The 16907-nt window shown below is 37.4% G+C and overlaps 1 protein-coding gene across 2 annotated transcripts in view; it reads left to right on the top strand.

Annotated features, from left to right (window-relative positions):
* LOC306847059 (zinc finger MYM-type protein 4-like) overlaps nucleotides 1–12724 on the top strand; it is a 28039-nt gene extending 15315 nt beyond the window's left edge. Inside the window, exons 11-27 of one of the 2 annotated variants that reach the window (XM_079380803.1) lie at nucleotides 1779–2003; nucleotides 2338–2488; nucleotides 2609–2784; nucleotides 2915–3080; nucleotides 3178–3330; nucleotides 4547–4584; nucleotides 4676–4820; nucleotides 5024–5130; nucleotides 5699–5867; nucleotides 6148–6354; nucleotides 6460–6563; nucleotides 9731–9884; nucleotides 10784–10935; nucleotides 11021–11135; nucleotides 11237–11476; nucleotides 11554–11680; nucleotides 11862–12724. In XM_079380803.1, coding sequence (XP_079236929.1) covers nucleotides 1779–2003; nucleotides 2338–2488; nucleotides 2609–2784; nucleotides 2915–3080; nucleotides 3178–3330; nucleotides 4547–4584; nucleotides 4676–4820; nucleotides 5024–5130; nucleotides 5699–5867; nucleotides 6148–6354; nucleotides 6460–6563; nucleotides 9731–9884; nucleotides 10784–10935; nucleotides 11021–11135; nucleotides 11237–11476; nucleotides 11554–11680; nucleotides 11862–12078 — 2646 coding nt within the window. In that variant the 3' untranslated portion in view covers nucleotides 12079–12724. Of the gene's footprint in view, nucleotides 1–1778; nucleotides 2004–2337; nucleotides 2489–2608; nucleotides 2785–2914; nucleotides 3081–3177; nucleotides 3331–4546; nucleotides 4585–4675; nucleotides 4821–5023; nucleotides 5131–5698; nucleotides 5868–6147; nucleotides 6355–6459; nucleotides 6564–8064; nucleotides 9004–9730; nucleotides 9885–10783; nucleotides 10936–11020; nucleotides 11136–11236; nucleotides 11477–11553; nucleotides 11681–11861 lie in introns of those variants that run through there. The other variant, XM_079380804.1, reaches the window with a different exon arrangement.
* Nucleotides 12725–16907: the final 4183 nt, after the last annotated feature.

Genomic DNA, 16907 nt, shown 5'->3' on the forward strand with positions numbered 1-16907 from the left:
AATGGATCAGTTCCCACTGTTCATGATCCAGTTGGACATCCAGAAGAAGTTAGTCTCACACTTTATTGTTTTTGATTATTTGAACACAGGTTTTTTTTGGGGGTATGGCGAGTGCCAGCGTTAGCACAGAAGAGACATGCACCGAAATGGTCGCTGTGAACAGAGCTGTTTGACAAGGTAAAAAGTGTGTTTTACACGACCATTGAGGAATTTTAACCAAAGTATGTTGCAGACATTTCATGAAGACCCTAAAGAATCATACCAGCTTGTGGAAAATGGCAGTGGTGTAATGTAACAGTAATAATACTTTGTTACAGTACTTAAGTATTTTGTGGGACATCTATACTTTACTTGAGTTTTTATATTTCAGCCAACTTTTACTTCTCTACATTTCCCCGAAGCATATTCGTTATTTACTACAAAATAGTCAGAAATCAGAGGAATGACTGCAGGTTTGACGAATCAGTGGTCTGACGCTTGCAAGCTAGACTCCTATAAACACCTTTGCTGATGTGCAAACAAGTGCGCGCACAAACGCGGATGATTCATTTTCCACTCAAGTCAAGTCTGCGGTGTGCGATATTGCCTACAGTATATCTTCTGCAATAATATGGTAAGTGTTGTTGTAATGATGTGCGATCTGACATTATAGTGTAGGCTATATCACCAAATCACACACAGAGTGCACGCACGTTGATTTATTAGTCTATTAAAACTCTGAATTCCAGGCATTCTAAATTGTAGATGGCAAAAATGCTTCTGTATGCTTTTTATTTATATAATTGAACATATTTAACTTAATCTAAAGAGTATCGTTTTTCTGCAGATATCAGCATAACGCATTTAATAATCATTTTATACAAGTTCAGTAAAGCAATAAGTGACTTACATTTTAGACATAATATTGTTTGTTTTTGCTCAATTTTGCCAACGAAAAGAGTTCCAGACTAAGATCACAGCACGTCTCTGTATCTCTGATCAATGGACGGTGTTTACTCATAATGAATCAGCTTTTTGAACGAATCGATTGAATATGATTGAGATTCACTCATTAACACAGTCAAATACTTTGTTTCTGAATGAATCAGCCATTTGAATGAATCAGTTGAATCTTGATGACTCACTCATTAAAAGTCACTTGCTGCCACCTACTGGTGGATTTAATTTCACATTTCGACTATTTTTTCATGTTTTAATTTATTTTAAATATCAGTATGCAACGCTTTGTTAACAAAACATTAGGCCTATTTATGCATCTGTAACTGCAGTTTAAATGCATCCATGTCCGCTCTGAAATGCATTAAACTGTGTAAATACATCTAAATGCTATATCAGATGCAGATTCCAGAAATGTTTTCTTTTGTTGGAATTAAAGACACTAAAATAAAAAATGGAAGAAAGAGTTAAAACTGAACACAATTGCTACTCAAGATGTGTATGAACATTTTTTAGAAAAATTTATTTGCATCTTTTCCATTTTGCATTTACTTGTACTTTTACTTTCAATACTTAAGTACGTTTAAGATTTAAAAAAAAAAAAATTCGTACTTAAGTACAATAAATATCACATACTTTAAGACTTTTACTCAAGTAATATTCTAAACGGTGACTTCAACTTCTACCAAAGTCATTTTCTGGTAAGATATCTGTACTTTTACTTTAAGTATGGCTTTCAGGTACTTTATACACCACTGGTAAACAGGCATCCGATGTTCCCTTTCATGATGTCAGTCACAGAAGTAGAGCTATTTGAATATTTGTTTTTTCTTTTACTTCAGGAGTCCTTCAGTAAGGTGAAACCTGCCATGCCAATAAATACTGTAACCTCTACAAACAACAACACACCTACCCCAAAACCTGCTGCCCCCAAACCAACTCCCTCAGAGTCCAGCTCGTCAGCAAAGACCAGTACTTCCAGTGGTCTGGTGCAGACAGTCACCAAGATCCCCTGCTCTCAGTGTCTGAAGTCGTTCTTCCACAGACCAGAGCTGCTGGAGTTCAAGGTACTCTTAATTACCAATAATCAAATACTGATAATCATTATTTTAAAGCCAATATACTGATATTGGCAGTCTACATTTTGTGAAACCGATTACCAAATTAAAAGAAAAAGAATAAATCTGTAATGTTAAAAAAAAAGATTTTTGCTATGGAGAAGTTTTAGATAGTTTTAAGACTTAAGATAGTTTTATTCCATATTTACTTTGTTTAACAAAAAAATAGACCAGCTAGAAATAAAGTGAGATGTTATTTAATAATAATGAGTCTTAAATATATTAGCATATTTGAGAAGTTGACCCTAAACCTAACTGATTGCATGTTTTCCTGTCCTTTCAGAGGAAAATGTACGCTTTCTGTGATAATAGTTGTGTTGAGGAGTTCAAACAGATCAACAATGTCATGGCTCGCTGTGAATACTGTAAGATTGATAAAGTTGTCAAGGAGATGAAAAGGATAAACAAGATTGACCGCTGTTTCTGCAGTGAGGGTAAGTACTAAGAGCAAAATAAAGGTACTATTAGCTGGTAGTTTAGTTTTCTTTTTGCTTCATCTAGTTGTGCGTTGTGATTGTGACATCACATTTACTTGTTTGTTCATTCCTGTACAGGATGCAAGTTACTGTATAAGCATGACCTAGTCAAGCGCTGGGGGAAGAAACACTGTCGCAACTGCTTTTACTGTAGCGGATCCTCTCAGGCTCTAGTGACTGAAGTTATTGATTACGTAGAGCAGGAGTTCTGTGGGAACATATGCTTATCACAAAACACCTTATTGATGCGTAAGGTAATATTTGATCTCTTTTGGTTTATTCTGAGAAACAATTTACAAGGCTGTTTTTTGCTGCAACATTACTTTTTAAGACTATGTCGTGGATTTGGCTTTCAACTAACAGCAAGCATATTTTTTTTTACAGGAAATAAAGTGCTCCATGTGCAGGCAGGCCAAGAAGATGACGGAGAAAGTGAAATGGCTGGGTGAGATGAAGCATTTCTGCAGCTTGCAATGCTTGATGTTCTTTTGCAGTCTACAGGGAACCACTGGGGCAGTGAGACCTGCAAACAAGACTTTGTCCACACAAGGTATGTCTTCCTGTAGATTTATGAGGATATTTGTCCATTTTGTCTCTGTATCTTATCTTTTTATGTCTGATAATCTTTCTGTGATTGTTTTCCTCAGGGACAAGCCCAGCACCGTCTCCAGGCCCTCAAACTACAGTTAATCACAAACCACTAGTAACTAAAGAGTCCACACCGGTCATTGCCAGTGTTATATCACTCTCAAGTGCATCCAATGGACTGCCAGGTGTTTTGGGGAACAGTGTTCTGCAAGGTGACTAACCTCTATTGACCTCTTAATCATCTCTGTATATTGAGGGATGAAGAGTCTATTAGTGTTGGGGTGATATCCTCAATTGTCCTATCGTCAGCCTTTTAAATCACAAAACACAATGTTATCATGCTAATTTATTTAATTTGTTAGTTACTTAGTTTAATTACCGGAAAGTGAACCAACACCAGCAAAAGTCTAAAAAAAGCATGTTTTTAATATGACTGAATTTGTATTCATAACAATTTAATGCAAACATAGTAAGTTACTAATTATAATGCTTATACATTTCCTCAGTTATTCAAAAAGCAGCTACAGAAAACAAGCAAAGAACATTTACATTACTAAAGAGCATCATCTAGTACGAGTATGCTCTTTTCAAAACACTCCTGTTATAATCAGTGATCACTATCTATACTGTATGATGAATAAATCACTTGCACGTAACGGCTCCGATACAGCCACCGGAGCTGATCGCGGCCACTCTTGTCAATGCTTGTTTATACCAGGCGTGCTGTGGCATGTTTATAAAGCATCCCATTAACAGCTCTCCGCGCTGCATCGCTAAAGATAGGTGCCTAGTCCATTTTTGATGACTAATAATAAGAATCGTTTCGTTATCGTCAAAGGCAGCAGCAACAGGCTCATCGATACACGATACTATCATCACAACCCTACATTGAATACCATATTTTATGAGATTTTGTAATATTTGTTTTATTAAAGTATGAATGTATCTTATTTGTATTAATTTCTATTATTATTATTTTAGAAATTGATTTTATTGGATATACCTACTATCAGATTATAATGGATTTTGGGCATGCTCATTTCTCTTTACATTTGTATTACTTTTTGCCATTGTCTAGAAGTCATTTAATAAGTATAAATAAACTAGAACCTATAAATAAATGGAATCTTTAGCAAATCTCAAAATGAATATCTATTTTGCTCATACTATAATATTGTGATTACTTCAATGTTTTTGTGTTTGTGTGTATTTGGATAGCATCTTGTTGAATTTTATCAGCCATAACATGAAATTAATTGAGCTAATCAGAGCTCTCAGAATTTTAATATCAGTTCCTAAACAACACGTTGCTAGTTACATAATTATGACATCTGTTGTCAACGCTTTTTTCAGTTTTTTTGCCAACTGAGGAATGAATCAACTATTTTCTGTGGTACATCTCTCACATTTACCTTTTTGTTTCCTCAGCCTCTGTTCCAGCTGCTACAGCAAAAAGTTCAGGAAATGTGAGTATTTCACAATATTAATAATCCAGCTGAAGTTTCTTTTGAAATGTGAATGAAAATCAACCAATTATCAATCGTTCTCTGTTGTCAGACGGCCAGCACACAGACAGATGGGGCGAAGGCTTCTGTGCCAGCACCTCGAATCCTGAAAAACAAAGCCTTGCTTTGTAAACCATTAAGTCAGAACAAAGGCACATCTTGCAAACCCAATGTCTGCGACATGAACACACAAACAGGTACTAGGAAGCGCTGTTGCAGACATATTTCTTTTGGGCATTACGGCATTATTTTGCGTCATCATGTGTCTCTTGACCTAATATAGTGATGTTATCCTGTTTTCCAAAAGTTAGTGTTATATATAGTGGCCAGTGAACATCACAAAGGTAAAAATGACAGGAGGTACTTGTTATAAATGTCGTGCTTGTCTTTTGTCCTGTAGATGGACCTTCGGTGATAGTGCTGCCTGTGCCAGTGCCAGTCTATGTTCCGCTTCCCATGAATCTCTACACCCAATACACTCCAAAGGCTGTGGGGCTTCCGCTTCCGGTATGTATCTCTACCTCTTTCTGTCCACATTATTATTCTCTAGTTGTTCTTATACTCATTTATGAATATTAAAATGATTAAAGCTGTATACATGTTATAGTTATAGTATGTTAATCTATTAATGAGTGTTACAGTATTTTTATTGTTAATAAAAACTAAATAACAATATTTGTTAACGGAAATAAAAAAATTAACTTAGAACTCCTTAAAAAAAAAAAAAGTTTCACTCAATTTTAAATATTAAACTAAAATAATCGTATTATGATGAAAAAATTATTACTGAGAAATGCAATGCACTGTTATACATTTTAAATGATGGCTCATTAAAACAAAAACATAAATCTGAAACTAGAAAATGAAGTAGTGGTGCAAACTAATGAAAACAAGACAAATTGAATAAAAAAAAAATAAATTACATGTATAAAGATAAAGTATTATAATCCCGAATCAATGTAATCATTTCAACTGAATTTCAGATCATAAATTAGATTCACAGATGTCCCAAAGACTCTCCTAATTACACCATTAATATGTACTTGTGTCATCATGTGTCTGTCTGTTTATGCAGGTTCCGGTGCCCTTGTTCTTCCCCACCACTCTGGACAGTGCTGAGCGCATTGTGAAGACCATTCAGGAAATCAAAGAGAAGATCCCTGCTGACCCTCTGGAGGCCGACCTCATCATGATGGCAGAGATGGTGGCTGAAGATGCAGAGAAGGAGAAAAGCATTGTTACTGGTAAATAAGGGACAGTTGGAAGGTTTTTAATATTCCTGCAACTTCTGATATTTTTAGTTAACACACTGATCAACTTGATCAATTGATAAACTGGTTCACGCCATAAATATAGCCATAGATGCTGGAATGGCATTAAGAAGAAAATAAACAAACACACTGTTCGAACAAAACTTGGATGGTTTGGGCACTGCACAGGCTTTAAACTTTAAGAGATGTAATAAGATATTGCAGGTGCACACACGTTTATTTTTGTTCACAAGCCTCCTGTTTTGTTATTCAGATCAGACTAGTAACATAATGGACGACCTTGATCTGGAAGCCTTATCCAGCAATCTGAGTTGGGAGGAGGACTCTGTGTCTTCTGCCCAGACGTGGGATCAAACCCCTGAGCCTGAGAGGCCTCCTCCATCTAGATCTGCCACACTGACCCCCGTCTCCACCGCCGCAGAAGAGCCACAGATGGACTTGGAGGCTGATTTCCCAATCGGTAAGAGCTTCTGCTGTGATTCAGAGGTGTAAACATACAAGCACAATTCAATTTTTGATTATCTTCCATTCATATTTCACGCATATTTATCCTTTCATATTTCAGAAAGCATTGAACTTTTCAGAGAGCCAACAGAAACGGAGACAACAGATTCTGGCAAACGGAGATCTCGCAAGAGAAAACATGACGGCTTCCCTCAGAAGAAAAGGGTAAGAAAAGCTTAAGCAGAATTATTCTTGACTTGCCACCATAATGTCCACTATAACACTTTGACTTTTGGAAACAGGATGACATCATATTAGAATGTTGTGATATAAACCAGTTTATTTTTTCTATGGCTTTATTTTGAAAGTGTTTCTATTGTTATACAAAATGTCACTACATGGTAGGAATGTTCCTATCACTTTGCATTTAGCCACAATATCATTTTCAGAGGACAGGTGGAGAATGAAGGTGGAGCAGCAACAGGTGTCCATCAAACATCACAAAGGAGAAAATGAGAGGAGACACTTGTTATAAATAAGTGTTGTAGAACTGACCTTAATCATGCCTTAATTATGGCACGTGTTCTGCTGCTGTTAAAAGATGCATGGAAATGGAAGCAGTTTAAAACTGAGCAAATTGTCTCAGATATTAATTAATCCCTCGGTGAACTGCAGCCACTGACAAGATTTTGGCGTGCCGAGGCAGGTTACATGCAACACATTACATTGTCGTTTTCAAAAAAAAGAGAGAGAGAGAGGGGAGCCTAATTTTTTTTGTTTGGAATTTCAAAACTGCATTTTCAGAATTTTTGTTTAGAACATAATTTCGAACTCAGAGTTTCCCCTCTAGGGACAATATCATTTGTCAATGTATTTGGATTTTGCCCTCCTATCAGATGAATTTGAGTCACATTTTCTTAAGAGCATAGCTACTTGCGTAACTTGTATACTTAACTACAGATTATACGAAATGGAAATACTTGATTTTGTATTAAGGATTATCCTGGCAGCTACCGCACAACCTACACATCAATTAGACAAATTGGAGGAGAATGCGTGTGCAATAATGCTAAAATATTTACCATTTTGTATCCCAAAGTGTCAGCACCTTAAATGTAAGCTCTTTCCCCAATAACAGCACCAGAAAGTGCATGGTGTTGCTTGTTGACATGGTACACAATGTTGAGACTTTTTTAAAAGATAGACATAGTTTTTTCAGTAATCTACTGTTTAATTCGCTGTACAGAAAACATGCCAAACAATGACATCAAAACTGAGGTACGTACTGAACTGTCCAGTTTTGTGTACCATTACATCGCTATAAATTAGTAAATACTAAGTATGGGATAATTAGGGCCTTTTTATCCTAAAAATCTTTGCTACTCTAAACATGGCACTGTAGCCATAAAATTTCAGAGAGCTGAACATATTTCCCAACAGGCTTTGCATTTTTGTTGGTGTTTGTTCACGCAGCTGCAATAAAAGAGCTATTAAATTTTATAGCCATTAATTTACTTTTTTAATGCAGTTAACTTGTGACTTTAACTTTAAAATTACATTAAGTCCATAAAGGGGTGCATTACGTATTGCAGATTTAAATAGTTCTAACACATAGTTTTGTCATTCCTTAAAAAGGAACTGATTACGTTATTGCATTCAACTTAACAATAAAAAAACAAATGTAATTAATCATGATTGACAGGCCTATTTTTCCTGCTCCACCAAGGGTGTTTCGCCCACATGCGCATTCGTATCTGTGGAGTTGTCAAGTCTTCAAGTTTCAAGCTCCGGACAACAGGGACAGAATGTGGTGGAGGACTTCAATTCTGAGCTGGTGGAAAGGGACGCTATGATTGAAGGGCTAAAGCGGGAGCTGCGTCACTGCAAGGAAATTTATGACATCACCAAGGCTGATCTAGCAGATTTGAAAGGGTCTCACAAGGGGCTCATCGAGGCCCACAATGCTGTCGTGTTGCAGCTGAGAGAGGCACAGGTGACAACACCGATGTTGAGGAGCAAGCTTGACTGTGCACAAAGCCCAGTGGTGGACTCTAAGAGCGAGGATGCTGCTGCCCAGAGTAGCGATGCAGACAGTCAGCAAATAGAGCCATGTTGCCATCCTGATCTGGAGATTCGTCCTCCCTCAAAGAAGCAGCTGGAGCTTCTGTTCACGCAGAGTCGGAGGCGGCCAGATCGATATGGTTGCTTGTTGTTCCGTGCTGTTTTATCCCAGACGAAATATAAGGAGTGGGCATCCAATACCAACTGGGATGGTGCGAGGGGCAAATTTGCATTGCCTGTGAACCTTCGCCACTTTATCATTAAGACTGTTTCCCAGAGGTTCCCCTGCATAACCAACTTTGACCGAAAACGCGTCAAAGACAGAGTCAATGAGTTCTTGCGCTCACCAAGAAACAATGTTGGCCACAAGCTTTTACATAAGACAAATGCCGGAGACAACATCTAAATATTTTGATTTAATAGATTAAGTGCAAAATTCGAAAACCTGATTTTGTTTTTCATTAGAAACCCTTTAGAGACTCTCAATTATTTAGACTGTTAATCTTGTGATACATAAGCTCAAACGTATAGTGTATTATATTTTAATTTAAAATTTAATGTGATAAATCAGCCAAAAACAATAAAATCTGAATCCAGTTTTATCAATCAGTACTGATGTGATTGCTTTAAAACCCATTTTCATCTTGTCATGATGGGAGCATGTGCAAACCAGACCACTTTAAGCTGGCTTCCATGTTTAATGCTGTTCTGATGATTTGTACTTGATTCTTCAATATGTTGCGCATGAAAAGGGTATAGTTTTAAGTGCAGGGATATACTAACATTTACAACATTATACAGATTACATGTACACTACTGTTCAAAATGAAGAGATTTTTCTCTCATCCACAAAGGCATTAATTAAAAAATACCGTAATATTATAAAAATCATTACATTTTAAAATGGCTATTTTTGGTTTGAATATATTATCAAAATGTAGTTCCATCCTGTGATGGCAAAGCATTTAGCAGCCATTACTCATTTGCATTTAGTCATTTAGCAGACGCTTTTATCCAAAGTGACTTACAAATGAGGACAATAAAAGCAATCAAAACCAACAAAAGAGCAACAACATGCAAGTGCTATGACAAATCTCGGTTAGCCTAATGCAGTACACGTAGCAAAGGTTTTTTTTTTTTTAAGAAAACGAGTAGATAGAATATAGAAAAAAGAAACCTAGTGTGTTTTTTTGGGGGTTTTTTTTACTCATCTCAAGTTTCACATGATCTATCAGAAGTTATTGTAATATGCTGATTTGTTGTTCAAGAAGCAGCATTATTATCATCATGTTGAAACCCGTTGTGCTGCTTTATATTTTTGTGGTGTGTAGGGCCGTAAGAGTGCAGCTGTTGTTCCAGTTAAATCAGCACTAGACAACTTCTCTAACCTCTCAAACCTGCAACATGAGTACGCTGTAAATGCTTGGAAGGAATGGGTACGCTGGAGGAATGCCCAACCCAACATGGAGACTCCCAAATTTGGCTGTAGGTCTCTTTTAATCCAGCATTTCATCACAAAAGAAAGTTCCACCATTTAAAATGATCAATTATACATAGAATTATGAAATGAACATTTTCTCCTCAAAACAGATTTGGAAAAATATACTATTACACCTGCTCACCAATGGATGCTTTGCAGTGAATGGGTGCCGTCAGAATGAGAGTCCAAACATCTGATAAAAACATCACAATAATCCATAACTAATCCACATGACTCCTGTCCATCAATTAATGTATTGTGAAATGAAAAGCTGCATGTTTGTGAGAAACCAGTCCATAAATTAGACATTTTAAGCAATCACTTCTGACCAAAATACAAGTCCATAATAATGGTTCCTCCATTGAAAGAGTCCTTCCCCTGTTTTTTTTCACAAAAATGCATCAACATTTTTCAGACCATTTTCACTTGTAATCTGTGCATATATGTGGTCTGTGCATACATTTCTCTCCTCATTCAGACAAGACAACTTTTTCACTGGACAAAGCAATATTATGGTTTAATCCTTGATGAGGGATTAGTTTTTTTTTTACAGATAAATTGCTTGTGGATTATTGAGATGTTTATATCAGCTGTTTGGGCTCTCATTCTCACTGCAGAGGATCCGTTCATGAGCAAGTGAAGCAATGCAAAATTTTTCCAAATCTTTTCTGATGAAGAAACAAGCTCATCTACATCTTGAATGACCAAGGTTGAGTACATTTTCAGCAAATTTTCAGTTTGGTGTAAACTTTTCCTTTAATGTGTTTTTCAAGGTGTAGGTTTTTTGAGTATGCATTCACAGGGAATTGAGCCTTAGCCTTATGCTTGCATCATGCTCTACTAGCTAAACTACAGAGTCTTCAACATGGCATTTAAGCACTAAACACTTCCTCTTCACCCGTAGCACGTAGTATGACACTAAAGGAGGATTTGTTGAAGTGCTGCACTGCTGAAATAAGCTACGGCCTCTGCAAGTTCATTTCTGAGGTTCGTCGACCTAACGGAGAGAAATACAGCCCTGACAGCATCTTTTATCTCTGCTTGGGCATCCAGAAGGTAAACTGAGAAGAAACCACACAAACGGAACACAGCCATATTATAATAGTTTAATTGCTTTAGCTCTTGTCGTTCATGTTTGCAGTACCTGTTTGAGAACAATCGGATGGAGAACATCTTCGCAGACGTCTTTTACACCAAATTCTGCCATGAACTGACAAACATACTCAGACAGTGGAAACCAACTATTTTGCCCAGTGGTGAGTAATCTAGGACAAAAATGTGTGACTGGCTTGTTTTGCTGTTGTTCTACTAACGTGTGTGTGTGTGTGTGTGTGTGTGTGTGTGTGTGTGTGTTCAGGTTACGTGCATTCTCGTGTAGAGGAAGAGTATCTGTGGGACTGTAAGCAGCTGGGGGCATTTTCACCAGGTGTGCTGCTCAACACGCTGCTCTACTTCTTCACAAAGTTCTTCAACTACAAGACCGCAGAGCAGCACCGCCGCCTCTCTTTTGGCCACATTGTACGCTGCTCACGGAGCAAGGGCAACACAAAAGTGGCCTGTTTGCGATTCTATCCCCCCAAAGGGGACACAAGCACAGGTCAGTGGTCAGTTATACTGTCCTAGCTTGACTGTGTGTTTGAGTTCTTGTTGTATCACTTGTTTGTTTTAATTCAGTTGGCGTCCCTGCAAAGAAAAGGAAGGAAGAGGAGGATGAAAGTGACACTGTGTATGAGATAAAGGAGAATGCAGACAATCCTCTTCGCTGTCCTGTCAGGCTGTACGAGTTCTATCTCTCAAAATGGTACGTTTGTTTGAAATTCCATAAAGCATTTATTTGAAACTAAATTTGAACTTTTATTAATGTTTTACTGTCGCTATTCATCAATTTTAATGCATTCTTGCTGAATAAATCTATTCTTCTGTTATATCAAGTTTATCATAATTATGCAGCCCTATTAAATACGGTCTTTCTTTCCATCCAGCTCACCCAGCGTGAGGCAACGCACAACCGACTTTTACCTGAGCCCCGAGCGCTCCTGTATACCCAATAGTCCCATGTGGTTCTCAACCACCTCCTTGAGTGATGAGGTTCTGGACAGCATGCTCACACGTATCCTTACCGTCAGAGAACTGCACCTGGAGAGAGAGACATCACCCAATGAGACTGATTCAGACAGTGACTCGGATTTCAGGCCCTGACTTTGAAATGAGATGCACGGCATAAGCGCACACCAAAATTTGCAGAGTGAAGGTGGTATCTCGAGTTTCTCCTAGATGGTTCTCTGAGTATTGCTACAAAGCTGACAAAATCTGGATGCCATTTAGGATATTGATAGAGATTCCAATGGATGGAAAACAAGTGTTTTGTCATGTTTAATTGGATAGTAGTTATGAGGCTGTACAGTGTTTTTTGTGATCAAGCGTATGTAAAACTATGATTTTTGTCAACAAAAAAAAAAGAAAACATTTCAAAAGGTGTATATGGTTGTATGGATTTCATTTAGAGGACAATGCTGAGTTTTATACAATGCCACATTACACACGAGTAGTATTTAATGGGGTTTCTGCACATTCTTTGTATCATACTGAAACACTAAAGACATTGACAGCATCTTTGTACAACAACAGGCATTAAAACAGTGGCTGGTATATCTACCCCTAAAATGAATACTGAGGGTTTTTTTTTTTTTGCAACCTAACCACTCCAGGATTTCTTAATTCTTGTATGGACAAGGCTGCATTTCTTTGGATAAAAAAAGACAATTAAACTGTGAGTCTGTTTTTCAGGATATACTGCTAAGTCTTAAATTAAGTTGACATCAAATAAATAATCAGTTAAAATGACATGCATTGTGCACAAATTATTTTATGCATGAAGTCTCATTTTAAAATATCTAAATAAATTAACATATAACTGAAATAATCTGAAGGCCTCCTGAAGCTAGATATTATGGTTTAAAAGTTTTAAATATGGATATTTTTTCTTACAAAAACACACCGATTCACTTCAGGAGGTCTTTATTAACCCCCCGGAGACATGTGGAGCACTTTTTATGGATGAATTGTCCACTGTATTGGACTATTGAATGTCAATCCCCATTCACTGCCATTATAAAGCTTGGAAGAGCCAGGACATTTTTTTAACCCTAAAAAGGGTAAGACCATAAGAAAAATTAATTTAATGTTATTTTCCATTTTTTTTAGGGCACAAATAATACAAATTCATGATTTTTTAAAAACATGACTTTAATATTTGATTTTAACGTTTGTATTCCCCAGGAGACGTCACCCCTTTGAGGATATAAAAGATCTGAAAAAATATATATTCTCTGATAACTTAAAATTCTGTTGAACAATAAGTATCATGCCTATTCATTAAAATAGCCTGTATACTATATCATATTTAATGCGAAAATTTCTAGGGCCTATAAATTATCAGTATGAACAAAACTATACACACACACCGGTGCATCTAAAAACAAAATTGAATTTTTGTGTGTAACTTGTTTCAAAAAGTGAAACTTGAATACACAGTATTCTAGATTCATCACATGTAAAACATTTCAGAAGTTTTTGTTTTAATTTTGATGATTACAGCTTACAGCTCATGCACCAGCAGACGTCACGGCACCCCAAATCATCACATCAAACTTGTTTTATGAAACAGGCCCCAGATCTAAATATTCACAACAAACACTCTTTCAACATGAAACCAAGACACCTCTCTCCTCAGCCTCTCCAATGTTAGTTATCCCCCAGGATACCTTGCCCTTTTTTTAATATAACTTTGATTGAATTCGTCAGAAAGAAGAAAATCATATACAGGTCCTTTTCAAAAAATTTGCATATTGTGATAAAGTTCATTATTTTCTGTAATGTACTGATAAACATTAGACTTTCATATATTTTAGATTCATTACAACACAACTGAAGTAGTTCAAGCCTTTTATTGTTTTAATATTGATGATTTTGGCATACAGCTCATGAAAACCCAAAATTCCTATCTCAAAAAATTAGCATATCATGAAAAGGTTCTCTAAACGAGCTATTAACCTAATCATCTGAATCAACTAATTAACTCTAAACACCTGCAAAAGATTCCTGAGGCTTTTAAAAACTCCCAGCCTGGTTCATTACTCAAAACCGCAATCATGGGTAAGACTGCCGACCTGACTGCTGTCCAGAAGGCCATCATTGACACCCTCAAGCAAGAGGGTAAGACACAGAAAGAAATTTCTGAACGAATAGGCTGTTCCCAGAGTGCTGTATCAAGGCACCTCAGTGGGAAGTCTGTGGGAAGGAAAAAGTGTGGCAGAAAACGCAGCACAACGAGAAGAGGTGACCGGACCCTGAGGAAGATTGTGGAGAAGGACCGATTCCAGACCTTGGGGGACCTGCGGAAGCAGTGGACTGAGTCTGGAGTAGAAACATCCAGAGCCACCGTGTACAGGCGTGTGCAGGAAATGGGCTACAGGTGCCGCATTCCCCAGGTCAAGCCACTTTTGAACCAGAAACAGCGGCAGAAGCGCCTGACCTGGGCTACAGAGAAGCAGCACTGGACTGTTGCTCAGCGGATGAAAGCAAATTTTGCATGTCATTCGGAAATCAAGGTGCCAGAGTCTGGAGGAAGACTGGGGAGAGGGAAATGCCAAAATGCCTGAAGTCCAGTGTCAAGTACCCACAGTCAGTGATGGTCTGGGGTGCCATGTCAGCTGCTGGTGTTGGTCCACTGTGTTTTATCAAGGGCAGGGTCAATGCAGCTAGCTATCAGGAGATTTTGGAGCACTTCATGCTTCCATCTGCTGAAAAGCTTTATGGAGATGATTTCATTTTTCAGCATGACCTGGCACCTGCTCACAGTGCCAAAACCACTGGTAAATGGTTTACTGACCATGGTATTACTGTGCTCAATTGGCCTGCCAACTCTCCTGACCTGAACCCCATAGAGAATCTGTGGGATATTGTGAAGAGAAAGTTGAGAGACGCAAGACCCAACACTCTGGATGAGCTTAAGGCCGCTATCGAAGCATCCTGGGCCTCCATAACACCTCAGCAGTGCCACAGGCTGATTGCCTCCATGCCACGCCGCATTGAAGCAGTCATTTCTGCAAAAGGATTCCCGACCAAGTATCGAGTGCATAACTGAACATAATTATTTGAAGGTTGACTTTTTTTGTATTAAAAACACTTTTCTTTTATTGGTCGGATGAAATATGCTAATTTTTTGAGATAGGAATTTTGGGTTTTCATGAGCTGTATGCCAAAATCATCAATATTAAAACAATAAAAGGCTTGAACTACTTCAGTTGTGTTGTAATGAATCTAAAATATATGAAAGTCTAATGTTTATCAGTACATTACAGAAAATAATGAACTTTATCACAATATGCTAATTTTTTGAAAAGGACCTGTACACCTAGAATGCTTGAGGGTGGCTTTTTTGTGTGAAGATCAGTCATTTTGAATTTCGGTTGGCTCTCTCTCTTTCTCTCTCTCAACGGCTCTGGTTTACAGCAAAGGAAAACCACGAAGTTAATTGCTTTAGCTAGGCTATACTCTACATTTTATTAGTCCTAATATGGTGTTTTCGTGTGTATATCCTGGATGCTTCAACAAAGCTAAACCTTCAAGATTACGCGCGCGGACATCAAAGGGAGCTGCACCTAACATTTCACACATTCCCTATAAATGATCCTGAGCGATTGAAGCTATGGCTGCTCGCTGGGATGTAAATACAACTTACAGACCAAACTTCCACAGACAGCTCGTGCCCTGAGCGAGATCCAGTTCACAGACTAAAATAACTTTATTGAAATCGGGACATATCAACCAGTAATTTCATTTCCAGTAACGGACAGTAGGAAGTTCAGAAATGAATGGTATGCGATTTATGACAGAATAGTCCCACAATTGATGATTTATTTTTTCCTCATGTGTCTCATCACAATGATTCAAAACGGACACATTTCAAGTGACAGAAAAAAAAGACATGAACAATGAACATCAGAAAACAGCGCGCACAATTCTGGTTAAAAATGAAAGGCCATCAACTGACACTTAAAACGGGAAGCATCGCCATTGAAATCAGCAGTGAGAAAAGCTCCACAGTTTAGTAAACACAGGCAACTTCAAGTTATTCTTCACTGCACTGTACTGACACAATGCATTGCAATATGATAGCGCATTTTTTTTAAATGATGATGATGACCATGATCAACAGCACAAAACATACCCAAACAGCGCGCGCGAGAGAGAGAGAGAGAGACTGCCTGAGTCACTGAGCGCATCCTCCATCAGGTTAAGTCATATTCATGAAACAAATTGGTTTGTGATGTCCTAAGAGCAGTGGTGGAAAGAGTACTGAAAAAATATACTCAAGTAAAATTACCATTACCTTCCAAAAAACGTAGTGTGAGTAGAGTAAAAGTACTTGTCCAAAAAAATACTCAAGTAAGAGTAAAAGAGTAGCCTATTTAAAAGTACTCATGAGTAGTGAGTACTGAGCTGTGGATTCTACCCCATCATAATAAACGCTATACACGTGCATTGCAATTTATACATTTAAAAAACGTTGTACATTCTGTAATTCACATTATCTTGTTTGTCTTAAAGAATGAAGAATATCTATCATCCACAGTGTTGGGGGTAACGCATTACAAGTAACGCGAGTTACGTAATAATATTACTTTTTTCAAGTAACTAGTAAAGTAACGCATTACTTTTTAATTTACAAGAAAATATCTGAGTTACTTTTTCAAAAAAGTAACGCCAGTTACTTTGTTTTCCCATTTATTGACTGACAGTGCGCTGTGTGAACATGCTGTTACTGTAGTCCTATGTGAATGTGCATTAATTCATCCCACTTGCAAAAAGCAGATTTAGTATTAAAACAATGAAATGCAAACTCAGAATATGACGCAAACCTGCAATACTTAAATATGTTAAACAACACAAATGTGTCTAATTCCATTTTATTAACCAATGTCTTTGCTGCTGACCTTTGATGATCCAGTTCAACAATACTAATA

The sequence above is a fragment of the Barbus barbus genome (assembly GCF_936440315.1).
Source record: "Barbus barbus genome assembly, chromosome: 27".
NCBI lineage: Eukaryota > Metazoa > Chordata > Actinopteri > Cypriniformes > Cyprinidae > Barbus > Barbus barbus.